This window comes from Elgaria multicarinata, chromosome 13 (genome assembly GCF_023053635.1).
Source record: "Elgaria multicarinata webbii isolate HBS135686 ecotype San Diego chromosome 13, rElgMul1.1.pri, whole genome shotgun sequence".
Taxonomy (NCBI): domain Eukaryota; kingdom Metazoa; phylum Chordata; class Lepidosauria; order Squamata; family Anguidae; genus Elgaria; species Elgaria multicarinata.
The window spans coordinates 3,503,768-3,530,956 of record NC_086183.1 but is presented as its reverse complement, the minus strand read 5'-3'; the positions used below and the strand labels follow the sequence as shown (position 1 = coordinate 3,530,956).

The 27,189-nt window shown below is 47.9% G+C and overlaps 1 protein-coding gene across 2 annotated transcripts in view; it reads left to right on the top strand.

Moving 5' to 3' along the window:
• The window catches only part of TINAGL1 (tubulointerstitial nephritis antigen like 1), a 46,712-nt gene extending 20,082 nt beyond the window's left edge, over positions 1-26,630 (top strand). For both annotated transcript variants that reach the window (XM_063140508.1, XM_063140509.1), the window contains exons 6-12: positions 2,055-2,178; positions 3,091-3,241; positions 5,694-5,883; positions 8,018-8,063; positions 9,200-9,323; positions 18,851-18,896; positions 20,567-26,630. In XM_063140508.1, coding sequence (XP_062996578.1) covers positions 2,055-2,178; positions 3,091-3,241; positions 5,694-5,883; positions 8,018-8,063; positions 9,200-9,323; positions 18,851-18,896; positions 20,567-20,710 — 825 coding nt within the window. In that variant the 3' untranslated portion in view covers positions 20,711-26,630. The remainder of the gene's footprint in view (positions 1-2,054; positions 2,179-3,090; positions 3,242-5,693; positions 5,884-8,017; positions 8,064-9,199; positions 9,324-18,850; positions 18,897-20,566) is intronic.
• The last annotated feature ends 559 nt before the right edge of the window (positions 26,631-27,189 follow it).

Below are 27,189 nucleotides of genomic sequence, written 5' to 3'. Positions count from 1 at the left end.
AAAGGGATCTCTCTCCCTCTCTCTCCATCACACACACAGACCTTCTCACAGGTCTCGAAGTGGGGTGGGGAGGAAGGATGGAAAGGAACAATCTGGTTGTTTTTGAGTAAAAAAAGAAGCTGCAATTTATTTATTTATTTATTTATTTATAGCATTTCTGTACTGCCCAATAGCTGAAGCTCTCTGGGCGGTTCACAAAAATCAAAACTGTAACGTACAATTTAAAGTACAACGAAACCACAATGTAAAAACACAATATAAAAGTACAACCAGAATAAAACCGAGTGGAAATACAGAGATTTAAAATACAGATTTAATTTAAAACAGGAAAGTTAAAAGACGAAAGTGGTAAAAAGTTAAAATACTGGGAAATAAAAAGGTTTTCACCTGGTGTCAGAAATTTGAATCCTTAGTTAGTTTACAAGAAGCAGCTTTGGTGTGGGGAGTGGGGGGGGACACTGGTCTTTCTTTGGACCACACATGGGCCTCCTCCCTTGCACGATGTTCAATTTCTGTGGTTGTGACTAAACAGAGGTATTGGGGAAATGCCGTAAGTCCCCAGGACCCTCTCCTCACAAGGAAAGTGATCCTGGAAAGCTACCATGGAACTAGTTTACTGTTGTTTTGAGATGTGGGGAGCACAAAATGGTGGAGCCTGGGTCAGTTCAACATTGCTGACAACCCATTGAGATCCTTGTTCCACAAGGATCCCTCCATTTGTGAAATCAAGCGTAAGGGAACAAACAATCCATCCCGAGGCAGGCAGAATGGGAAGGGGCTGCCAGGCAAGACCTTTCGCGAGCCCAGGGGCCTGCCCAGGGATCGGCGAACCAGCCATGACTAAGCTTACAGAAATTCTGCGGAATTGACTTTGAAGCTCATTTCGGCTCGCTCCCTATTTCGATCGATTTTTCCACTCCTTTGAACAGAAAAGGTGCGCATTTCTGAACGTAAGTTTCAAAAGTATGCACCCCCCCATTGAATAATGTGTGAAAATGTTTTTTTTATTTGAAAAATGTGCATTTCCTGCAAATATGCATTCTTCAAATGCAAAGGTAATTTGGGAATTTGCAAACAATTCTCCTCCCCCCCCCCCACCTGCTTGCATTCCATTCGGGATTGCAAATGGAACACGTTCACATAATTTGCAAACAGAAATGAAATTCTCGTATATCCATAGCCTGCCTTATTCATGGAATTTTATGGAGCGTCCAGTTGGCGATGTCTTCCATTCCTAACCCTCCTGTGTAGTCTCACACTACTTCCATTAGTTTTCTTACTGTGGAAAATCAATTGAGAAAGAAAAGACAGATTGCTGTACATTGTTCTGAGTGGCAGCCAGGGCCGGCCCTATCATGAGGCAAAGGGAAGCTGCTGCCTAAGGTTGCAGGGTGGGATACTGCCCCCCCCCATTAGTATTGAACACCAATTCATCCATCATAGAATCATAGAATAGCAGAGTTGGAAGGGGCCTACAAGGCCATCGAGTCCAATGCCCCTGCTCAATGCAGGAATCCACCCTAAAGCATCCCTGACAGATGGTTGTCCAGCTGCCTCTTGAAGGCCTCTAGTGTGGGAGAGCCCACAACCTCCCTAGGTCACTGGTTCCATTGTCGTACTGCTCTAACAGTCAGGAGGTTTTTCCTGATGTCCAGCTGGAATCTGGTTTCCTGTAGCTTCAGCCCGTTATTCTGTGTCCTGCACTCTGGGAGGATCGAGAAGAGTTCCTGGCCCTCCTCTGTGTGACAACCTTTTAAGTATTTGAAGAGTGCTATCATGTCTCTCCTCAATCTTCTCTTCCCTTTGTCTGTCCGGTCGGCTTCTGTACATGGAATGGGAGGGAGGCAACTTCTTGTCCTTCACTTCAGGCAGCAAAATGTCTTTGGCACTAAGAGCCCTTGATTGGGAAACGCCCTGAATCTTGAGGCCTGGTGATCAGAGGCGATGAATATCCTTGGCTTGGTTCCTGATGCTGCTTTTCCTGTGAGGCCCGGGAACAGTTTCCTGCTCTTTGACTGACTCACTGCCTTTCCTGTTTCCGCTGCTTTCCGTAGATGAACATGGATGCTAATGAGGTGCTGCCTCCTTACTTCAATGCTGCCGAGAAATGGTCGGGAATGATCCAGGAGCCAATGGACCAGGGCAATTGTGCCGGATCCTGGGCCTTCTCAACTGCAGGTAGCTAAAGTTGCAGGTGGAAGCGATGGCGGCGGAAGGAAGAGGTTGTCCTTGCCTCCTTTATGCCCCTACAACGGGGATGGGCGCCCTTTATCCTGTTGCGGTCCGCCTTCCCTCGTGGGTAATCTATCAAGAGGTCGTGTTGGTGGTTAAACAGTCTTGAAGCCAGGGGTGTAAAGGGCCAGGAGCAGAAGTAGCTGGGTCAGCCGTTCTCTCTCTCCCCCTTCTCCTTCCTGCCACTAAAGGGCCAAATCGCTCTTTCTAGAGATCAGAACTGATCGCGTGCAGAGTGCTTTTGAATTTGGCTGAAGGCTGCTTGTGACCTGAAGGCTGAAAATCATCCAGTCTTGCCCCACATGCTTAACAACATAGGAAGTGGCTTTATATCGAGTCAGATGATTAGTCGGCCTAGCCCAGTATTGTCTACACTGGCAGTTGCTCTCCAGGGTTTCTGGAGGAGGAGGCTTTCTCAGCCCTACCTGGAAAAGCCAGGGTTGAACTTGGGGCCTTTTGTCCTAGCACTGAGCTACCGCCCTTCTCCTGAAGGTTAGAGGCCAATCTAGTGGGTAAGAGCCAGTCCAAACTCATTGGTAGGGACTGGAGAGCTTGTTTGAAATGTTTCTACCCTGCCTTGACTTAACATGTCCACAGTGGCGGACCATTTTCCCCCTTGTGGTAATGGGTTTTTGGCCAAGTCAGCTCTCAACCCCCCAACAGAAGAGGCTGGTGGATCCAATGTCAGTACAGCGGTGAATCCACTCCGGGTTTCAGTCAGAACTCTAAAGGAGCTGTCTACCTCCTTTAGATTTCAGACTGGTTCTGACTGAAACCCGGAGCAGATTCACCGTCCCACTGGCATTGAGTCCCCTAGCCTCCCCAGCCTTCTAACCATGTGTGCCATCTTCTCCCCAGCGGTGGCCTCAGACCGGATCTCCATCCATTCCATGGGCCACATGACGCCTGCCTTATCCCCCCAAAACCTCCTTTCTTGCAACACCCGCCACCAGCAAGGCTGCAGTGGGGGCCGGATTGATGGGGCTTGGTGGTTCCTGCGTAGGAGAGGGTAAGTCAGGACAGAAAAATCCAGTCCGGTTCACCAGGTTTTCAAATGGAGCCTGGAATAGCTTTGGCCTTCCTGTGCAAGTCAGTGTGGTCATCAAAGTGTACAAGTCAGGAGAAGGATCTTGGAATTGTTGTAGATCACAAGCTGAATATGAGCCAACAGTGCAATATGGCTGCAAGAAAGGCAAATGCTATTTTGGGCTCCATTAACAGAAGTAGCTTCCAAATCACGTGAAGCACTGGTTCCTCTCTATTCGGCCCTGGTTAGGCCTCATCTAGAGTATTGCGTCCAGTTCTGGGCTCCACAATTCAAGAAGGACGCAGACAAGCTGGAGCGTGTTCAGAGGAGGGCAACCAGGATGATCAGGGGTCTGGAAACAAAGCCCTATGAAGAGAGACTGAAAGAACTGGGCATGTTTAGCCTGGAGAAGAGAAGATTAAGGGGAGATATGATAGCACTCTTCAAATACTTAAAAGGTTGTCACACAGAGGAGGGCCAGGATCTCTTCTCGATCCTCCCAGAGTGCAGGACACGGAATAACGGGCTCAAGTTAAAGGAAGCCAGATTCCAGCTGGACATCAGGAAAAACTTCCTGACTGTTAGAGCAGTACGACAATGGAGCCAGTTACCTCAGGAGGTTGTGGGCTTTCCCACACTAGAGGCCTTCAAGAGGCAGCTGGACAACCATCTGTCAGGGATGCTTTAGGGTGGATTCCTGCAGTGAGCAGGGGGTTGGACTTGATGGCCTTGTAGGCCCCTTCCAACTCTGCTATTCTATGATTCTGTGATTCTATGATTCTATGTGGAATGGCCTAGTGTGGCCTTCCATAATCTACTATAATCTGCCAGAGGTAGACACTTATGAATCTCCCCCCCCCAAGACACAAATCTGCATATAATTTGCATGTGCTAATTGGTACACATGCAAATGTGGAAATAATTATTATAATTTAAACAGAAATACAGCAAAGCTCACCATAGCATGGATGATTGTGACCTACCTGCCTTTTCAGTCTTCTATCCCGGTGCTAACTGGGCAACATTTCTTATGATGCTTTATTTTTAAACTGGAATTGTAGTGGACAGACCTTCAGATAAAGGACTGTCCTCTGTAAAAGAAAAGAGAAAAGGAGGGGAGGACACAGGGCCACAGGGCCGATGCCAGACTACTTTGCGACCTAGGCAAGGTGAGCTACTTGCACCCCCCCCCCAAATTGCCCACTTCAATTCAGCCATTCAAGAAGAGTTTCTGAACTATTATATTTTCCTTTTATTATGTTTTTTCTTAAAACAGCTAATTTGTATAACTGTGACCCTTAAAGGTCAGTACTGCACCCCTCTAAGGTCTGCGCCCTGGGCGGCTGCCTAGTTGGCCTAATGGTAGCACCGGCCCTGCATGGCCACCCTAAATCTGCCAGATTTTATCGCGACATCCTTGCCTCCTATAGCTGTTGGACTATAGAACAATGATATTCCAACTTTCTACCTGGCATGCCTGCCATAGAGAGGAACTCTCCATAGAAATTTGCATGTGCTAATCTGCATAAAATTTGCATATGTTAATTTATGCCTACATATGCAAATATAGACATAATTCCAAGGATTTATTTAAATGTCGCAGAAGGCTAAGCCAGACCATTAATTTTTCATCCAACTCAAAACTAAATTATGCCTTAAAATTTCAGCCTGCCCCAGATCATCCCAGATCCGTACTTCTTTTTCAATTAAAATTAATTTGCAATGCTTTGGGGTGGGGGGAATGCAAAAAAAGGGAAGTGGCTGGTACACCTGAAGGCATTTGTTCCAAATGGAGTGTCAGAAGTTTTACAAGGGTGCTAATCCAAAAGCAAGCCAAGAGCTAATCAGGGTTATTTTTTAAACCTGTAAATGACAGCTATTGGGGAAGGGTGCATTTGGATTGGGACCATTACATGCTAAGAGGTAGCTTTTGAAACTGTCTCCTCCTCCACTGTGGTCCTGATGAAAATCCCCTCCTACCCCCAAAGCTGTTAGCCCTGGGAGGGAAGCTTCCATTTGCCATGGCCCCAACCCTGAATGACACACACACACACACACACACACATACATACACACACACATACACACCAGTGTGCTCCAATGCCGGTGGGGTGGTGAATCCACTCCGGGTTTCAATCAGAACTCTAAAGCATCCAAGGGTCAAAGCTGCAGTTGGAAAACCATACTGGACAGCTCCTTTAAGAGTTCTGCTTGGTTCTGACTGAAACCCAGAGCGGATTCACTACCCCACTGACATTGGAGCACAGTGAGGTGTGTGTATCGGTCATTCAGGATTGAAGCCACCAGCCTTCACTGGCACACATGCCGTGCTTAATGTCAGATGTGGTTTCGACCTTGGAACTCGGCATGTCCCAAGTGCCCTCTCAGCATCCTCCTCTTCTTTCCCCGCTCTCTTTCCCATTTGGTCATCCAGGGTAGTGACAGACGACTGCTACCCCTTTACCAACCAGGAGAAAGACAACTCCCCCCCTGCACCCCCTTGCATGATGAGCAGCCGATCCACGGGCAGGGGGAAGAGGCAAGCCACGGCACGCTGCCCCAACCCCTACACTCACTCCAACGAGATCTACCAGTCCACCCCTGCGTATCGCCTCTCCTCAAATGTGAGTTCCATCTCTACTTTCAGGGATCATGATAGGGGCAGTTTGGGTGTTGCAGGGAGTGATGGGGGATAGCAGCAGTTGGTGTCAGGGCATGTAGGGCAATAGAACGGCAGCATTTCAGCCGGGGGTGGGAGAACCAGGGATCCTTGAGGTCGCTGAGATCCTCTGAACTTCACTTCCCGTTCTTGTTAGCGACCTGTTTTTTCAATTCACTGAAATGTAGATGCCAGGGGAGTCTCTCGCCTTAGCTAGACGAGGGGGTCGGAGGGCGACGATCTCACGATTTTGTGATCACGAGATTGTCGCCCTTGCCCTCGTTTACACGCGGTGCACGACATCGCGGCTGCCATTTTGGATTTCGGTTTTTAAAGGAAAGGCGCGCACGAATGCTCGTGCGCAAACAGTGAGGGTTTTTTTAAAAACAAACAAACCTCCCCCTCCCCCCCTCCCACCCCTGATGGGCACAGCGCTCCTGAGGAGCTCCTTGCAAGGGGCTGGGACACCCCGCCACGCCCGGCCACGCGTTCTGCTTAGAGTCGGTAATGGGCTAGATGAGGAAAAACAAACTGAAGCTGAACCCAGGCAAGACGGAGGGGCTCGCTGTCAAGCCTGTGTTTGGAGGTGGGCCAACCGCTTCTGGGTGGGGCTACACTCCCCCTGAAAGATTGTGTTCACAGCTTGGGGGTGCTTCTGGATCCGTCGCTCCAAATGACAGCCCAGATGGATGCGATGGCCAGGAGTGCCTACTTTCAGGCTGATACGCCAGCTGTGCCCCTTCCTGGAGTCGGAAGACCTAAAGACGGTCGTGCACGCGCTGGTAACTTCAAGGTTCGACTTCTGCAATGCCCTCTACATAGGGCTACCTTTGTGCCTAGTCCAGAAATATTAACTAGTTCAAAATATGGCAACCTAGGGGTGACCACATTACACCAGTTTTAAAATCTCTTCACTGGCTGCCAATTAGATTCCGAGCAAAGTATACAGTGTTGGTTATCACATTTCAAGCCCTACATGGTTTGGGTCCAGGCTACCTGCGGGATCGCCTTCTCCCGTACAATCCGCCCCTCACACTCAGGTCTTCTGGGGAAAACCTACTTAAGCTAGCAAAAACTAGATTAACAGCTGTTACCCAGAGGACCTTCTCTTCTGCTGCTCCCAGACTGTGGAATGGTCTGCTGGAGGAGACTCGTCAACTTAACAGTCTACTGGCATTCAAGAAAGCTATAAAGACTGATCTCTTCTGGCAGGCCTATCCAGTGGAATTTTAAGATGTTTTTTAGGATGTTTTTAACACTGTATTATGTATTTTATTGTTTATTGTTGTTCCCCGCCTCGATCAAAATGGAGAGGCGGGCAATATTATTATTATTATTATTATTATTATTATTATTATTATTATTATTTTTCCAAGAACTCGGAAAAAGCAGGATTTAAGTGTAGGGCCATATCCCGGGCCAAGGGAGGGATCATACCTCCCTGCTCCTGGGATCCCCTGTGCGTCAGATAGGCCTGGTCTAGCCATGGCCTCTCATTCAGTGGTACCACTACTGAAAAGGTCTTCTCCTTTATAGCCACTTGCCTGGTCTCACTTGGCAGGGGTGCCCAAGAGAAGGACCTCTGCTAGTATCCCCATAGTTCTAGCATGTTTTAATCAAAGTTCTGGGGAAACATTTTTGCTCAGGTTTTCACTGGTCAGAAAAGTCTTCCTGTGAGATTCTCCTCTGCATTTTATATCAACGGTACTGTGAGGGTTACTAAGCCATAATGTTTAGCTCAAACGGTTTTGTGAACCACCCAGAGAGCTTCAGCTATTGGACAGTATAAAAATGTAATAAATAAATACATAAACAGCATGGCTTAGCGTGTCATCTGAACAGGATCACTGAAGAACAATTGATGACATTATACCATCTGAGTACAGGTGCTCCGTACCCATGAAGCCCTTCTTCTTAGATGATGCCAACTTCGTCATAGATCCTGGCTGTCCTGTGAGATTGTTCAGAGACTAGTGTCTGGAGAACAGTGGTCCTTGGGAATTTAGAAAATGGCTGCTCCTGGTTTATAGATGAGTTAAAGAAACAGGGAAAGTTCTCTCCTGATTTGACTTTGGCCAAACTCTGCCCTTTGCTTGCAGGAGAAGGAGATCATGAAGGAGTTAATGGAGAATGGACCAGTGCAAGGTGAGCAATAGATAATATATTGTAGAGCTGAGCTAGTATTTGGAGAAGAAATAAGATGAACTGGAAGTCAGTGGCACAGACTTTGTATTCCGAAGTTCCCTGGTTCAAACCCTGACATCTCCAGGTGGGGCTGGAAAAATTCCCATCCAAAACTCTGAAGAGCTGCTGCCAGCCAGTGTAGACAATATTGGTCTTGATAGACCAGTAGTCTGACTCATTATAAGGCAGTTTCATAGAATCATAAAATAGCAGAGTTGGAAGGGGCCTATAAGGCCACTGAGTCCAACTCCTTGCTCAATACCTTTCATTAGACTGACCTTTCATTATTAATGAAATACTTATTAATGATTAATCTTGGGAGAGTTGGACTCTGGCTCTCAGAGGCTCACAGATGTCTGCAATTGAACAAAACAGACCTGTTGGCATTCTTAAAGGAGGGATGTTCAGACCTCAGGCCTTGATGACAGAGCAGGGTTACATCTGGTGGCCACATCCCTCCCCTGTGTGTGCCACCTCTGCCACCAACAGTGCACACAAGAAGGTGCCCAAGTCATAGACTAATGCTCATGCGTAGAGCTATGCAGGCGGGGGACCCCGAGCCAAATAGAATCTCCCCTTTGTGTGGAGTTCTGTGGGGTGATGGTGGCTACCAGGTCATCAGCAGGGGAGGGGTCTTGCCCATATGGTCTTACAAACTTCTCACAGAATCTTTGAATGCATGAGGGGGCTTCACCTGAATGCCCCCCCCCACTGGTGCCAGGAAGAAGTTGAGCTGATAAATGTATAAGGTTCAGTCCTGCTTACTTCTGAGTACGCTAAAAATGGTAATAATCCCATCTGGCTCTGTGAACTTCCCCATTTTGCAGTAGATTTCCAACTAGTTTTGTGAGCAGAAGGATCTTTAACAGAATTCCCAACACCTTTGCCAAACTACAATTCCCAGGGTACTCTGGGGTATGTGTGTGGAAGTCACAACAGTTAACCTGATTTGAAACTGAGGCAGGATTGCAGTGCCCATGGGTCTCAAAAGGGTTGGTGGGAAATTAATGTCTGGGGTTGGGGGTGCTTGGGCCTGGCAAGGACCCTTCCCATCCTGCACCTGTTGCTTGCTTCATCTGGTTTCCTTTCCCATACAGCCATCCTGGAGGTGTACGAAGACTTCTTTGTGTATAAAAGCGGCATCTATCGGCATACACCTGTAGCAGCTGGAAAGCCGGAAGAGTACCGACAGCACGGCACTCATTCCGTCAAAATCACAGGGTGAGAGAAATTTGATGGAAGAGGTTGATCTGGGAGGTTTTCAGAGGATACATTTTTACTAACCCCATTGTGTCGCATCACATGGTATATTCCTTAGTGTGTGGATTCTCAAGTGTTTATGAGAAATGCCTGGTGGATCAGACCAAGGTCTAATTTCATCCAGTAACCTGTTTCTGACAGTGGACAGCAGCTTCTTGGAGACTAAAAAAGCATAAAATTCTCTGCCTCTGACTCAGTTTTCCAGGCTCTGCCTTTCACCAGCCAGGGTTCTGCTTTGATTCCCCCAGAGTTGTGGGCCTTGGTGATTTGTGGCTGTTGTACTGCTCTGTTCTCACCAAGATGGCAGACCTGTGGCTAGGCTGTACAGCTTCAGACGATAGAAGGTATCTCAATACTAAAAATAATATCCCTGCACAAAGGAGAAAGGTTCTGCCTTTGCCTTCACCCTGACATGCTACTGTTCTGTGTGAAGGAATGTTGTTACTATTATTTTCTGAGGGGATATTCTGTCAGCTGAGGTCATACCTACAGACTAAAGTGGTACAATTGAGTCATGATTTACTTCCTCAGTGAGAACAAAACCTACCATGCTGCCCTTCCCCAGAGCAATGTGTGAATGCTTCTCTTTGGTAACTGGTTTAGGAAATTGCAATAACTATCATTTTGCCCCTTGTAGTCATAGAATCGTAGAATAGTAGAGTTGGAAGGGGCCTGTAAGGCCATTGAGTCCAACCCCCTGCTCAGTGCAAGAATCCACCTTAAAGCATCCCTGACAGATGTCTGTCCAGCTGCCTCTTGAAGGCTTCTAGTGTGGGAGAGCCCACAGCCTCCCAGGTCTTGTTACTTCAACAACTGCTTAAGATTTTTGGACCGGTTTTCACACATGCAACAAAATGAGGCAGTAGCCTGAGGCGATAGAATTATGGACAGTATCATTTTAGACTACAGCTGGGGGGAACCAGTCCTGAATACTCAAACAAACAAGCAAGCAAAATCTTGCAAGTAAATAGCTAGCACATCAACTGGGAGGTTATGCTAAAAGTTTCTCCCTGTTGTGTTACTTTACTATGTGCAGGGTGCTTTTTACGTAAGAGGGTAAAAAGTGATGTTGGACTGCAAAGCCCATCATCCTGAGCCAACAGTACCATTGGCTAGGGTTGATGGGAGTTGTATTCCATCATATTTGTAGGGTACCAAGATGGGGAAGGATAGTGTAGACATTATTTTTGTCTTTTGATCACAGATTCTCTTGGAATCTACACTCTTCATTTCCCTCCCCCCCCCCCTGCAAATGGAGGAATTGGATAAAACAGCCACCTGTATTGACAAGCATTTCAAAGAGATTAAATTTCAAGAGGCGGAAAGCAAGCATTGGAAAACAAGTATTGATGCTTAAGAGTTATTGCCAGCAATTTAAACGGGAAAGTGTAAGAGCAGGAATAAAAACTAACATTGGTGAGAGAAAGGTGTGTGGGGCACTCACAAGTAAGCTTGTAAAATCAATTATTATCACATTTTTCAGGGTGGGGGGTTGGCTCCTCATGTGTGGTCTAAGTAGTTCAGAGGAGATAGTCATATTTACATGGATAATGCATGTTTATTATTATTATTATTTATTTATATAGCACCATCAATGTACATGGTGCTGTACAGATAACACAGTAAATAGCAAGACCCTGCCGCATAGGCTTACAATCTAATAAAGTTGTAGTAAACAATAAAGAGGGAAGGAGAATGCAAACAGGCACTGGGAAGTGTAAACAGGCACTGGGTAGGGTGAAGCTAACAGTATGGAGTTAGAACAAACTCAATATTTAAAAGCTATAGGGAAAAGAAAAGTGTTTAGCTGAGTTTTAAAAGCTGTGATTGAGTTTGTAGTTCTCAAGTGTTCTGGAAGAGCGTTCCAGGCGTAAGGGGCAGCAGAAGAAAAAGGACGAAGCCGAGTAAGGGAAGTGGAGGTCCTGTACTGACTGGGTGCGTTCGGATGACACAATAGTCAAATGTGTTAAAAGTGTAATCTGCAGCTTGGCTGTGAAATCGAGGGGATATTCAAAATCAGCTGGTAATATAGCATGGGAGTCTGCTGGAGGGCAACACATTAGGGAAAACCTGATGTAAAGGGTTGTTATTTTTATTTAAAAATCAGTAGCTCCCAATGGCCAAGTGTTCTGGTTTCTGGTGTTTCACAGCACTCTGGGCAATTTTGAACATCATTTGAGGCAGAATAAAGACTGGATTATCCTAGAGAGTTGTCAAGGGAATCATTAGGGAGAGAGTTTTATTAAGCAAGTACTCGGCTATCACATTGTTGTTTTGGGTGATGCTGCTGATGCCTATGGAATTCACTGTGGAATTTGCTACCAAAAGATGTAGTGATGGCCACCAGTATGGATGGTTTTTAAAGGGGGGTTGGATCAATTCCTGGAGGAGAAGGCTCTCGATGGCTACTAGCCCTGATGGCTATGTGCTGCCTCCAATAGCAGAGGCAGGAAGCCTATATACACCAGTTGCTGGGGAACATGGGTGGGAGGGTGCTGTTGCACCATGTCCTGCTTTGTGGGTCCCTGGTCGACAGCTGACTGGCCACTGTGTGAACTGAGGGCTGGGCCAGATGGACCCACGGTCTGATCCAGCATCTGGGCTCTTCTGATGTTCTTATGGTATTCAAATATATGATTCCACACCTGCGCTCTGAAGTAGTACAGTAAAGGAATTCTTGAGGAATTCGATCTGTGTGAATTCCACCCAGACCAATGTACAGGTCAGAACTTCAGCTATCCACTAGCCTTTTGCAATTCCTGAATGATTTGACACAGATTTCAGCTCAAAAAAAATATCAAATGACATTTTAAAAAAACAAAACACATCGCAGATGAAATGTTATGGAAAGGACGTGGGAAAGTGACATAAAGAAGAAATAAACTGATTGACTCCCCCCAGTACAGTCCGTTTCCCCACCTGAGAACTCTTCCACCTCATTCTGCTGTACCTGCAGAGCAGGTAGGATGGCCCGAGCCCCTTCAGTCTACAGGAAAGGGGCAGCATTTATGGATGCTTCCCAAACAAACCAGCAAAGCGAAATGCACCCCACACCAGCCCCTGTAACTAGAGACAGGGTCTAGTCTGCTGTGCTGTTTTTTCTAATCTGCAGAGATTTTTTTTTAAAGAAATGAAAACAAAAAACCCCTTCAAGCAGCACTCAAAGCCGTGATTCTATGCTAGATCTCTGAAGTGGATCAGTCCACGTGCAGACCAGAATGATGCCCTTCCAGCGGTGTTTGTTGTGGGTGTTGCTGGTGCTGGTTCCAGGACTTGGGGGAAGGAGAAAACAGCAACGCATCAATCACAGGGTAAAGGAATGATGGAGACCTCTGGGTTCAAAAGAGAAATTGGGGGGCAGTGGGGGAGGGGCGTCAGTCAAAAAGGAACTATCTTGTACACCCGGCATTCTCATTCCTGACCTTTGCCAGGATTTGAGGGCCTGGTTGGGAACGGCAGCTTTGGTGGACCTCATTAAACCTGGATGAAGAAGGAAGAGTTTTCCCATGCTCCCCCTCTCCTTTTCGGGTTCTCGTGGGCCCCTGGTGATGGCCTGACCTTATGACTGTCTGGAGCTGGCTGTGTGGCGTAGATGGTAGAGAGCCAGCCTGTTTCATCTCTGCAGTGCTGGAAGAGGGCGGGGGCCATGTTCTCCACCCCCTGCTCTGCGGGCACCAGCTGGGCAGCTCTGAGTCAAGTTTGATGCAAGCCGGCTCACTGCTGCTCGTGGAATGAGGAACAAAAACTGTCACAGGAGGCCCTGGTTGGGGGAGAACGGTGGCTTTGGGAACAAGCTGCTGCCGGATAAGGCTAGGAAGGCGAGAGCGTTTCCCTCTGATGTCAAAACCTGCCAGCCGGGTGAAAAAGTCATTCTTCGGGGTGAGTTGAGCACAGCTGGAGTGGAGTTTCCAAAGAATCTGCCACCCCTCCGACAGAGCTGGCGAGAAGACACAGAAAGCCCACCACTCAGTCAGTCAGTTGTTATTGTTACAGTCCAGCAACGCTCACCGCTGTTTTGCAGATGAAATAGGGACATTCCTGTGAACAGGACTTTTTCCTGTCTAAATACGCATAGGATTGTGCATTTAACAGCACCTTAACTTTGGGTGGCAGAAGCTTTCATGGACTAGACCCCAAGCCACACATCTGATGACGAGGATTCCAGTCCATGAAAACTTCTGCCATAATCTGTCAAGTCTCTGGGTGCTCACAGGTGAGGCCTTTCTTGCACAACCGGCCTGCCTCATTCACGGAATTTGACAGGGAGTCCAGCTGACAACATCTTTCACCTTTCACCATCCTGCGTTTTCCCACTGCTTCTTCCCTTCTTTTTTCTTCCCATTCTGTTAAGAAAAAATGTAATTGCTGCCCAATGTATTTTTATCGGTAGCGCTGGAAAGCCTGTTTGGAATTGCCCTTCGTGTAAATCTACCTTATCCAAGACAGTGCCCTCTAGACATGTTGGATTACAACACCCCCATCACAGTCCAATAATCTGAAGGGTGCTAGGTTGAAGGTTTGCTGTAGACCTGGGACGCATTTGTACCTCCCCTTAGGCTCAAACTACACCTTAAACAGAGTGCCAGGCAAAGAACAAGGTGCCGTGGCATTACGACACAATAAAATCATAACATCATAGAATGGTAGAGTTGGAAGGGGCCTAGAAAGCCATTGAGTCCAACCCCCTGCTCAATGCAGGAATCCACCTTAAAGCATCCCTGACAGAGGGCTGTCCAGCCCCCTCTTGAAGGCCTGTCATGTGGGAGAGCCCACCACCTCCCTAGGTCATTGGTTCCATTGTCGTACTGCTCTTACAATCAAGTTTTTCCTGATGTCCAGCCAGAATCTGGCTTCCTGTAACTTGAGCCCATTATTCCGTGTCCTGCACTCTGGGAGGATCAAGAAGAGATCCTGGCCCTCCTTTGTGTGACAACCTTTTAAGTATTTGAAGAGTGCTATCACGTCTCCCCTCAGTCTTCTCTTCTCCATTGCCCAGTTCTTTCAGTCTCTCTTCATAGGGCTTTGTTTCCAGACCCCTGATCATCCTGGTTGCCCTCTTCTGAACACGCTCCAGCTTGTCTGTATCCTTCTTGATGTGTGGTGCCCAGAACTGGATGCAATACTCAAAATGAGGCATAATAAGTGCCAAATAGAAGAACCAGTACTTTGCATGATTTGGAAGCTATACTTCTATTAATGCAGCCCAAAATAGCTTTTGCCTTTCTTGCAGCCATATCGCACTGTTGGCTCATATTCAACTTGTGATCTACAACAATTCTAAGATCCTTCTCGTTTGCAGTATTGTAGAAATGTAACACTGACAAACGATCAGGCAGGGGAGAACAGTAACAGATCAGTAACAGTTTTCACAATGCAGCAAAAGAAAATGGAGGAAAATCTAATCAAAAGCCTGTGTCAACAAATCAGTCTTGAACTGGTGGTGAAACCTTGTGAGACTTGGGCCATTGCTAGATGGGGCTGTAGCGCGTGTTACATACCAGCGGCGTCCTTACAGGCCCACATGACGTTCACCAGGATCCGTGTTCATCCTGTGGTGAAACCTCTGTTGTGCCGTGTTTTGTGAAACGGCTTTAAGCCCGCTTTTTCCAGTCGGCACGCGCTAATTTGAATACGGGCGGCAGAGGTGTGGGACGAAATGAGGTCAGTGCGGTTTCCGGTGAGGTCAGCACTGGTCAGGAAGAAGGCGCGCGAAGGGGAGTGGCCAGCGGCTTCGGCCAAACCTCCTCCTCCATTTGTGCCCCGTGTGCAGCTGTGGTAGTGGCACAGGGGCTTTTTTTTTTTACTAAACGGGTCTGCTTTGCGCACGAATGGACGACCGAAAAACTGTCTGGTGAGTTGTTGGGGGTGTGTGTGTTGTGGATGTGTGGGATATGTGCAGCTCGGTACCTCTGTGTGGGTCACTTTTTGGGAAGGCGGGCATCCAACTGTAATGGGAAGTTGGTGGCCTGTCGCGGTGGGCAGCCGCAGGTCCCGTCCTCATGCCGGTGGTTTAGGTTGCGCGGATGATGTAAAGGCGAGTGGGGAATGACGGGCACGGTAGAGGCAGGCAGGGCTGTGTGCCTATTGGTGTGGGTACGCGGCAGCTGGGTGTAAGGGGGCAACAGGCGAGGGTGGGCGGCCATCTTCCATCGGCCACGCGGCGGCAGGCGGAAGGTCAGGGAAGCATCAGCCCAGGGGGTGGGCACGTGCCCTGGGGCCCCGTTGCACTCTGTCAACACACTCCCCTATCCTTCTGACTGCATTTGCTGGCGGGGGCGGAGTGACGGTGGGAGGCTGCTGACGCCGGTTTTGCACCTCCGCTGGTGCAGAAACTGACGAGCCCCCCTTCTTTCTGCTTGGCCCATGTGTAGGTATCAGGAATGGCTCCGAAGGGGAGGGGGGTCACTTGGTGGCACCAGGAAATTCTAGATCTGTTGGACATTTGGGGAGAGCAGAGGATACAGGAGCAGCTGAGAGCTAGCCACCGCAACTTTAATGTGTTCCAACAAGTGGCATGGGAGATGGGCAAGAGAGGCCATAAACGAACCGCAGAAGAGTGTCGCACTAAAACCAAGGGCATGCGGACAGAGTACCAGCGTGTGAGGAACCATTATGTGGGTTGGCTCCGTGGGATTGGGGGGGAAGGGCGCAGGGCCGGTCATCACTGGAAAAACTCAGAGGCCAGATGGGAGATGTAGGCGCAGAGGGCACATGCAGACGGCTGTCCTCGGATCACAATACATGTGTCATCACCCCTGAAAGGAAATGACAGCATCTCTGCCTTGTCAATGTTGCCGCTCAACAATGCCACTCTTTCCCATCCTCCTGCCACCGCTGGCCACGCCCCCTGTGGGTCATCCCCCAATGCCAACTGGCTCCCCTGTGCCCAGCCTGGGGGGGGGGGAATGCAACAAAAGCAGCAGTGGCACTTCAGCCGCCGCCGTCAACCACCGCGGATTGCGCTCTTTCGCACTTGCGCAAATCGTGCCGCGGACGAAACCCCCACCCCCCCGAAAATCAGGCCGTTGTGGCTGCGCATCCCGTGCTCGACCCGACAGCACCTCAACCAGAGCAAACTCCCGCAACCACCCCCCTCCAACACCGGGATAACCCACACAACGTGTGGACCATGAGGCGTCACACCTATATAGGAAAACCCGCTTTCACCCCTCCTCAAGCATGGAACACCTGGTAGGTCTAGCAAGGCCCTTGGTGCTGCCTGTATATGGGGGGGATGGGGGACAGAGTGAGTTCCACAGTCGTGGTGCCTATGCGTAGTGAACTTCAGGCATCTACAGCACGGCCAAGAGGGCATCCTCACATGATCTTAATACTGTCAAGACAATTGTGCTTTTCCTATTCTATGGACAACCACCAACCACCATCTTGGTTTTTATACCAAAGAAGGACAAAACAAATGAATGTTGACCACTGCTGCAGATGGAAGAGCTAATGTGGGCCAGCTCTTAGTGAGAGGGGCCCTCTGGCATCCGTGGTACCCGTCTGGCAGAATTACCAGTGGTCACAGCCAAGGGCGGGCATTGAGCTTTCTGCCACTGTGGTCATCCACAATGCCCAGATGTTGACTTGTCCCTGGCTTTTGTGGAGTGTTTTCCCTCATTCTAAAAGGTTGAAATGCTTCTCTTACAGCTTCGTTAGTGGTAGTAAGAGGTTTAAGCTAAAATATGCTGGCACTTTTGGCTCCACTCTTAGGCCTTTGCCCTGCCCATCACTGGACTCTGGCCCCCAAGAGTTTCTCTGAAATGGGATTCAGCTCGCTGGGTGAAAGCGGTTCAGCGCACCTGTTATAGACAGTCAACCTACACTTCCCATGGGCTGGCCCACCCTAGTTCGTTCTTAGTTTACCTGCCTTTTAAAGACAAGCCTTAAATTCCAGCTTCTCAGCCGTTCGGGTGGGACTTGTGACCTCATGGGCTGAGGAATTTGCACCGGATTGGAACAAGGCAGGAAAACAGCAAAAATCTAAACAAAACCTTGGCACCGGGAGACCCTTCGAGTCTTTTACCTCAACTTGCGAACTGAAAGTAAACAGTGTGTTGCCACAGTTACCCATTCCAACAAGGAGATCAAAACACTTGGCGATGGGCAAAGGCCTCCGGTTGGAATGAAGGAAAGAACTGAACTGTGAGGGCCAGCCAAGGAGAAACAGCCCGAGGGCCCCCAGCCAGCCCGCTGAAGCGGTATTTTCCACCAGCAGCATTATCTCCTCGAGCTGCTTGCAGAAGGAAACGACAGGCCAGATGCAGAACTTGTCAGGATGGAATGAAATGGGAACCCCTTCAAGGCAGACAGGAAGGGCCACGTTGCCAGCGCCGGACCACGAATTCTGGTTGTCCCTTCTCTGTTTGAGAACAGACCCAAGCGCATAATGCGTTTTTGGAAACATCTGCCACAAGTTCAGGTCCTGACCACCGGAGGACTTTAAAAGGGGATCAGTCACATTTTGGGGGGAAAGAGAAGTCTCATCGGTGACTTCTTCAAGTTGTGATGACTATATGGAACCTCCAGATTCAGGGGAAGTGGCTTGATTTTCACATCACAGCAACACAGTGGGTTTTTTTGGGGTTAACCCTGGGTTGTTATGAAGTGACTCAGAATGCGTGAGCATGATGGCTGTCCCCATTAATCACTTATTGATACAATAATACAATTATTGTAAGAGACGAATGTCATTGTGCATGTCGTCACCCTAACTTTTAGTGCAATGCTGTTTCATGCACATTCTAAGGCAAACGGCCCTTCAGGAAGCATCTTCATTCCTCAGTCCAGGCCAACTCCGTTTTAGATCCTGACAATCCAGTGAGGTTAAATCTATTCAGTGTGTGAAGAAAGCCCCTCCCCACCTCCAAAATACAGGAGTTGCCTGCCTTTGGGTCATACCAGGGGGTTTGCTTTTCTGAGTGAGCAGTGGTTGCAGAAGTCTCAAGGAAGCGTGTTGTCTGAAGGGGTCCGAGTTTTCGGCAACCTTGGGTTTAACACCATCTCCGACAAGTTATGGGTGAAAGTATGCCAAATATGCATTGAGTTGCCAACCAGATTTGCCTAAAACAAACAAAAAAAGTACATGGATTTTGAAGTTCCCCCTATTATTATTTTTTTAAGGGGAAACCTAGCGTTTCAGTAAGACAAAATACCGTGGCCTGGAGATTCCCCCCGCCCCGCCCCACCCAACATCCCTAGATATGCAACCCCTTCAAGGCAGTCAAGGTCCACTTGGCATCCCACTTATCTGGGGAATGCAAAAGTCAATGCAATATTTCCCTGAACCCTCCCAAAACCCAAGATAGAGTTTGAAAGGTTTTCTGGACCTCCAAACCAAAGGCCCAATGTGCAAGGTGGGGTGGGCCCCCTCTCATCTTGCTTATTGTTTTCAGGAAGGTTGAGAAGGCTTCTGCCATTCAATCTTTGACCCTCCTTCGATAAGGAGAGCCACTGTGTGAAGCTATCCCTTTCATTTTGTGCCCTAGGTGGGGAGAAGAGCGGACGCGTGACGGCTCAGATGAGAAATACTGGGTGAGTAGTGCTGTGCCTCTACCAGGAATCGCCAGAAAAGTATTAATTTATTTAAGGTCTTCTATATCACATCATTTTTCTATCATGGAACTCCAAAGTGACATGCAGGTAGCCTCTCATCCAGGCACTGACCAGACCTTTTGAAGAAGCTCTTTTGAAGAAATGCTCGTTATTGTAGACATTTATTTCTTCAGATTCACCTAAATCCCACCATCCAGGAAAAAACCCGTCTGCCTTATGGCGGAGGAGCCAGCATGGGGGTTGGCCACCAAAGGACATGTCTCTATTTGGAAGAGTTGCTCCTATCTTCCCAGACTCTCCAGAGGACCCTCTGAACCTGCTGAAGCCACTCCTGGGTTTCCCCTACTAACCTCAATGTCAAAACAAACACCCCAGAGGTGTTGGCATAACCTTCCTATCAGACTCGGCTCTTGTTAAAGTTTGGGGAAAACACCAGTGAAGATGGTTCTGTTGAGGGGAGAAGCAGGTCCTTGGTAGCTCAAACCACCGAGCAGGCTTAACCTGGAGACTCTCTGGAGGCCTGGCCTTACAAAAACATCATTTTCCAGTTGCTGGTCTGGCCTCACTGGTTTCTATTGGATGGGCTGAGTCCCTACTAGGTAGCCCTCAAGTTCCATATTTGAGGATGGCTGTGGGTTTCTGTTCTCCTGTTGCTTACTTGTCTAGGACAGCTCTCAGCAGTCCAGTTGGCCTTTGTAGGGATGGGTGAGAATTCAATTTCAGTTTGTTTTTTATAAGAATTTACTAGAAATTGGGAATGTCTTCATATTCAGGATGGGGAGAACTTGAGATTTAAAATATTCAACTGTGGGAGAAACCAAAACTGACAGATTCATCCCTCCAGGCCTGGGGCTTTGGGGGCTCTTCAAAGTCTGGGTTCGAATCCCTGTGTATTCAACCATGCTGGTGCTAAATGAGGGTTGCCACCTCTCTCTTTTTCTGACTTTTTTCATCATTAACAGCTGCATGGCAGGCAGGTACAACATGGTCCTCTCCATGATGGAATAGCTGTACTTATTGAATTTAACCAGTACAGATGGATAATTTCATTCTGGTTCATTTTTGATAAGAATTTTCAAAATCCACACATTTCTTCATATGAGAGACAGAAAGAACTTGAGATACATATTATTATTATTATTATTATTTTTTAAAAAGTAAAACATGGGATAAACTGAAACTGACAGATTCATTGATCCTTAGCTTTGTTATCCATTATCCCACAGATATGAGAGGAAACTTTTAGAGGTTGAATTAATCATGTTTGACTTCTGGCTTCTAGTCTTGGGCAAACAGTCAAACCGTAGTACAGGGAACCATAGCTGGGTGTCCCTGTGAACAGCAGGAGCCTGTTTCTGTAGGCCCAGAGGACTGATAGGGAACATTAGCTGTATAATGTGAGAGCTGGCATAGCGAAGACAGAGTTCCTACAATGCAGGAAGTTTCTGGTTCAAACTAACTGCAATAGCTTTAGGCATGTTGCCTTTTTCAGCCTCAGCTAATAACCCTGGCCTACCTTACAGGGTTGTTGCAAGGATTGCAACCAGATAATGTGTATGAACACTCCAGTTCTACGTAAAAGCTAAACAGTATTTTGTTGGAAGCTCTTGAAAGTGAACTCCCTTGCAACTTTATGTCCCCGTCTTCAGATCGCTGCCAACTCTTGGGGCAAGGACTGGGGTGAGCACGGCTACTTCCGCATTGCCCGTGGTGCCAACGAGTGTGAGATTGAGACTTTTGTGGTGGGTGTGTGGGGCCGGGTCGGAATGGAAGACATGCACCACAAGAAATGAAGACATTGAGGGGCCCCACCTTGCTTTGGGTCACCAGAGAGAACTTCATTCTGTTGCCCCTGTCTTTTTCATATTCAAAAAAGAGTGTGGGATCTGCATCAGCCCACAGGATTCACACTGCTGACTCTGACCGCTACGTCCGTCTCCAAAGGGAATGGCGCTCGGCCACATGATGGGATCTACGCACGACCAGCTGAAGTCGAGAACTGTGGGACTGTAAAGAGCTTTGGGTGGTTCTTCCTTGACTCACTGCAAGGCCCTTGAGAACTCATCAAATGGCTACCAAGCAGGAGGGGAAGGGACTAAGGGAAGCTTATCCAGCCTTGCAGCACATACTCAAAACCAGACCATGCCACAGAGACAACAGGAGACAGCAAGGAACACCAGGCTAGGATTACCTGAAGACTGGCGAGTACTGCCAGGTGACATGAGGAAAGGAGGTGCAAGGGGTGGAGGTGCGGAGGGGGAACCAGCCTCTCCCTTTCTGTGGGTCTCCATTAATCTCTCATGTACCTTGCCAATTCTTCATAGAATCATAGAATAGCAGAGTTGGAAGGGGCCTACAAGGCCATCGAGTCCAACCCCCTGCTCAATGCAGGAATCCACCCTAGAGCATCCCTGACAGATGCTTGTCCAGCTGCCTCTTGAAGGCCTCTAGTGTGGGAGAGCCCACAACCTTCCTCGGTAACTGGTTCCATTGTCGTACTGCTCTAACAGTCAGGAAGTTTTTCCTGATGTCCAGCCGGAATCTGGCTTCCTTTAACTTGAGCCCGTTATTCCGTGTCCTGCACTCTGGGAGGATTGAGAAGAGTTCCTGGCCCTCCTCTGTGTGACAACCTTTTAAGTATTTGAAGAGTGCTATCATGTCTTCCCTCAATCTTCTCTGGAAGTGTTGGTGCCTCTGGTCTGATCTTCCTCAGAGGTTTGTATAAGGAGCCAGCCCCTTCAGAGCAGAGGTGCAGAACCTATCTGGCCTTCCTGTGGTCCCAGTCTGGTATTCTGGGATTTCCTAGATGGGGCCCCCTCCCCCGGCTCTCTCCCCTTTCCCCAACCACAGATTCTTTGCAGGTTTCTGGTCTTTGCGCAGTTTTTTCTCCATTCTGAAAAAGTTGAAACGTCTCACCCAAGGTTCAGTTACTGGCAGGAGGAGCTTTAAGCTAAAACATGGTGGTATATTTGGTCCCACTGACCACTGAAATGCAGCCCCCAAAAGGTTGTCTGAAATGGAATTTGTCCCTTGGGTTGAAAGAGGTTCTGGATGCCTGCTTTAGAGGCAGCCATTGTAAAACCAAGAGTTGGCGGCTTCTCCTGCCAAACTGACTTGGTCCTCAGGTCGCATGGAATTGGCCACTAGCTGCTTTTCCTTACACATGCATGCAACGCCAGTCCCTATGGAGACCACACAGAAACAACCAGGCCTCACGGCCTAACTAACATATGTTCTCTCACAAACACTCCCGAAGTTTCTTCTTCCCTGCCCACTCTATCTCGGTGGCTTTACCTTGGCTAACTCCATTAGAAGGAGGGGACAGACATTTTATCACATGCTCATCTCTGACCACTCTCGTATTTTCATGTGTCCTTTAGACAATGACATCTGCCTCCTGCGTGCCTCCTTCTTGCCTTTTTTCTGTCACAAAACGGACCCCTTTTAAGCCAACTTTTTTTGGGGAAATGGAATGTGCCGCCATTTCCTGCTGTGTGCAGGAAAAGCAGTGCGATAAAATGGGCCCTGAATGGGCCATGTGGTCTTTGTTTACTTCCTCTTTCTTCTTCAGGAAGAAAAAGGAAGTATTGTGGGACAGGAGCAGGGGTGGAGAAGCGATGGTAGGGAACCACAATTTCCCCCCATCTGATGACGCTCGAGGAATCCTGAATCTCAAGGCCCAGATATACAGAGGAGCCAGGCCCAAATCTCAGCAAATGTAGGTGAGAAAATGACCGCTGTGATTTTGGCTAGGCATTTCTAGAACTTCCCATCATCCCTGATGGGCCACTCCAGAAATGGAAATGTCTAGTTATGGAGCAAAGAAACTGCCTAAGTGACTGGGGATTTCTAGATAAGTTTGTACAGGCATGTACAGAATTTTGGGATGTATCTGTAACAAAAACACTCCTGATTGGAGCAAACTACTGCTAGCAAACTGCGGCTACTGCATTTTTTAAAAGTTGTTTAACTGATGTTTGCTCACGGTCACTAAGACTGGAGGCTGAAGATAGACAACGTTTCTTTGAGAGAATCGAGGCACTGTTGTCCATGGTGTGCAAACTCACTGTGTGTGTTGTGCAGTCATCTCTGATCAAATGAGCTTTGAAACACAACACAGGACGAAACCCTTCAATGGAGGAAGGTGAAGTGAGAAGTGATAAGGAAACAGCTGCCCTTGGGCCAAGCGCTCCAGGACTTTGGCCGTGTTCTCCTGACATCGTGTAACTGAACGTTTCCCAGCCTCTGCGATGGGCAGCCGATGAAATGGAGCAGGAGAAGACAGGACCACGAAGTCAGGAGGACGCAGAAGCAGCTAGGCTGCATGTTAATGGAAGCGGGGCTCCTGTGTTACTTATGAGGTATTACTCCACCCAGAAACTACAGTGTGGTGGTCTTGCACCCCAGGGACAACAGTTCACCTGCCCCTAGCCTGTCCAAGTTAGGATAAAGCTTCCAATCCAGCTGTAGAGCCAAAACAATGTCGTTTCTCTGCTCTCCCAAACTAGAAAAGAAGGAAATGCTTGTTTGCTTTCTGTCTTTCCCAGCCTTTTAAACACTCGCGCTGTTTCCTCATTTCCCTTCACAAGATCTGTTACAAATACAGAGTTTTGCTGACACAAAGAGCGCAGGGCGCTCGCCCATATATTATTTGCATTGAAAGCATTCATCCACCCACACCGACCTCACTCTGCCCCATTGGTTACCCCCTCCCTTTCTTTTGGGTTTTAACTCCCGTCCCTTAGCCTTCTGTACAGGATGTGGGGGTCTTTGGGTGCCTAATCCCCCCCCCCCCCGGCTTAGTGGGTCCATTGTTGGCAACTCGGTGCTTTTGAAAGGGAGGTTTAGCCAGACGTCGCAGCCAGTTTTGTCAGTTTTTGCAAGCTTCACAAGTGTCAGTGTAAACACTGAGCTCCCCCCATTCATGTGAAAGAAGCAGAGAGAGGAAGCGCACATGAAACGGCGCACATTCATGCATGACTGAGGGGGCAAGGCTCTGGCATAGCTGCCTGTGCCAGCAGTCTTCCACAGGGAGGCGAAAAGCACTTTGAACAAGATGTGGAAGCCAGAACTTGCAGGCTTGTCTTTCTCCCTCCCAGCCCCTACCTCACCTGCTGTATCCAGATCAAATGGGGGTGGGGGGCAGTGGGGGGGATTTTCTCAGCCTGGCATTTGGCCGTGTTCTCAGTGACGTTATTAACCTGTGTCGAGGGTGTACCACTCCAGACGGCTGGGTCTGGGGTGGTGGGAGACTCATGTGATGGGCTGGTTCTCTATGCATGTATTAAAAGAAAAATCACTGCACACAGAAAAGTAGCATGTCAGGGAAAAGGCTAGACTTGAACCTTCTCCCTGACATCCAGTTATTTAAGTAAAGGATATTTGTTTGGGGCTGGGGTTGGTTTTGAGGAATATTTGAGCCTTTGCTTGCACTCCGGCGTGGCTCTGCCCAGACAGAGAGCTTCATCAGACAAGCATTTTATTGCACGGTCATTACTGGGCCCTCACTGATTGTCTGCCTCCTGCACACCTCCCACTCTTTCTAGCTTACTTTGCACCACAAAACCACACTCCAGTAAGTCTGACTTATTTTTAAGGATGGAAGTTGCTGCTATCTACTGCTGTGTGCAGGAGAAACAGTGGGAACAAAACAGCCCACAGAATGGGCCACAGGCACATTGTTTACTGCCTCTTGTGGAAGAGGAAGTAATGAGGGACAAACACGGGTGGAGAAGCGATGGTAAGCAAACACGATTTCCCCCTGTGTGATGACGCTCAGAGATGGGCCACTAATGTAAGAACTGGAGCTGTGCGTTGGGGATGCAGAGCACCCTCTGCAGTCCACAGGGATCCAGAGTTCCATCCATCTCATGCTGATTTGCCGACCTCTGCAATGCAGGTGGGAGCAACCTGAATTAGGAAATACACCTGTACTAATGTGCAGTCGTTGCAAATAGAACTTTCTGGCACTGCTCACTTCCTGGCCGTAGCCCTGCCCGTTCCTCCTTCTAGTAGACCTTTTTTTAATGAGAAGAAAGAAAAAGACACTGAATGGCCACCGTTACATCTATGCACCCATTGCGTAGATGCTATAGCTCCAGGGAAGAATACAACTGGTTCAAACATGTAACCTCACTATATTCCTCTACATTGGATTGCTGCACAGCTGACTGACCGCTGAATGGGCAAAGCAACTGGCCATGTGGAGAAATGCAGTGGTTTTCAGTGTTAAATGAACAGATGAGGGGGTTGTGGAGCTGCACTAATGGAGACCTACTCCCGCCAGCTGTGTCTCTGGCATCCATGTGAAGGAGTCCTATGCATGTTCCCCAAACATGCAATGGGAACAGGGACAGGGCACTATGTAGTGCAATCCCATGACCCCTCCTGAACATTTAATGTTTGAGAAGGTTTGCGTGAAACCTCTCCACCCAATGCCACCCAGATTTGGGATATTATATCTGCAATGGTCAGGTGCTTGTTGCAGCTATCAAGTGATGGAAATGTGCATGTGTGAACTAGCCCAGTGTTGCACCTGGGGCTGCGGCTGTACCGCCAAAGGCGGAGAATCCACATTGCAGTAGAGTGGATTGCACCACTTCAGACTGTGGACCGAGGGTGTGGTTTTTTAATAGTCCCTCACGTTGAAAAAATAAATCAGTGCAAGTGAAAAAATTACCACAGCAGTGAGAAACATGACGACTTTTAAAAGGTCCTAAGCCTGGATCTCTCCCTGTTGTGCTAAAGTTGCAGGGAAGTTTACATGTAGCACAATGTGACCTCCTTCCACTTAGCATCTAATCTCCCAGCCTATGTCAGGACTCTGCCATCCCATTGTGTTGCATGTGTAGACCACGCTTAAGGCATGCTGAGATTCATGGGACTGTTATTACGGGTTTGTCCCATTGAGTTCAAAAGGCACTACATGACCAGCCTTCTCTGGGATGGGCCCATTGGCTCAAAATTAGTCAGAACCCAGTTGCCTCCCATATCATGGTACTGGCATTTTATTAGGGGCCCCCTATTTCCATCGCACAGCATAGCATTTACTGCAGATTATATGGGTGTGTTTGTTCAAATCCTGGCCAGCAAGGCAAAAAAGTGAAATGAATACATATCTGTTGTGTGGGTTTTTTTTTTTTAAATCAGTTTTATTATACTAATTCAACTGCTGTGGCTTCCTCCAAAGAAACCTGGGAATTGTTTGGTGAGGGCTTGTGGTTCCTGTCGAGGAAGTGACACACATAGAATCATAGAATAGCAGAGCCGGAAGGGGCCTACAAGGCCATCGAGTCCAACCCCCTGCTCAATGCAGGAATCCACCGTAAAGCATCCCTGACAGGTGGTCGTCCAGCTGCCTCTTCATGTTGAAGCCTGCTTATTGGTATGGATCTCTTCAGCTGGATCAGGCCCTTGATGTATTGTCTACCCTGTGGTTTCTGCATAGAGAGACGCAGTCGCTACTAAGAGTTGACACTTGCATGAACAAATAAACCTTGACAAGGAAAATAATTACACCCCACCCCTTTCCCAAATTCCCCAAACGATTATTTACATTCCAAAGAAGTTGCCTCCAGTCAGGCGTAGACCAAGCTGTAACCAAAGTCAGGAGCAATATTACTATCTTGTCTATGCAGAAGGTTTGGTATTTCTATGAGCCTTTTTATATTTATTTTGCTTTTCGTTATTTGTAAATAAAGCGCATCAAAGACATTGGCAAGAAGTATGTGTGTCTGGATTCTTTACTGTCTCCTGCAGCTCCCGGGCAATGTGATTATCAGACTGAAGTTTTAAAGCTTGTAGAACTGGTTGTTTGGAAGCTTTAGTGAGCCAGGAGAGATTATCTGTTGGTTTCTGTAAAGCAGCATAGAGGGTTCCCTAAAGGCATATAAGCCTGCAAGGTTAATTATTACAGAAAGGAAAGAAGCAGAATGAAGAAGAAAAGGCTATCTGAATAACAAGAATTGTTATTGTTGTTGCTGTTGTTTAAAATGTTGTTGTTGTTGTTTAAAATGCTGCCTTCCGAAATAGAAATAAGCCGTAGGTAGGATGGGGGTGAGAATGGATGCATTGTCTTAACAGGAGAACTGGCATTTTCCTCATATTTTGTTTTCTTGAAGAGGATGCAAAAGTTCTCTTCCCACCCTCAAATGGGATTCTTCCTTCTGGAATAAATAGCAGGTGTGTGTGTGTGTGTGTGTGTGTGTGTGTGTGTGTGTGTGAAATTTTCATAAGGAAAATCTCAGAAAAGAAAGGGTTAACCCACCCACAC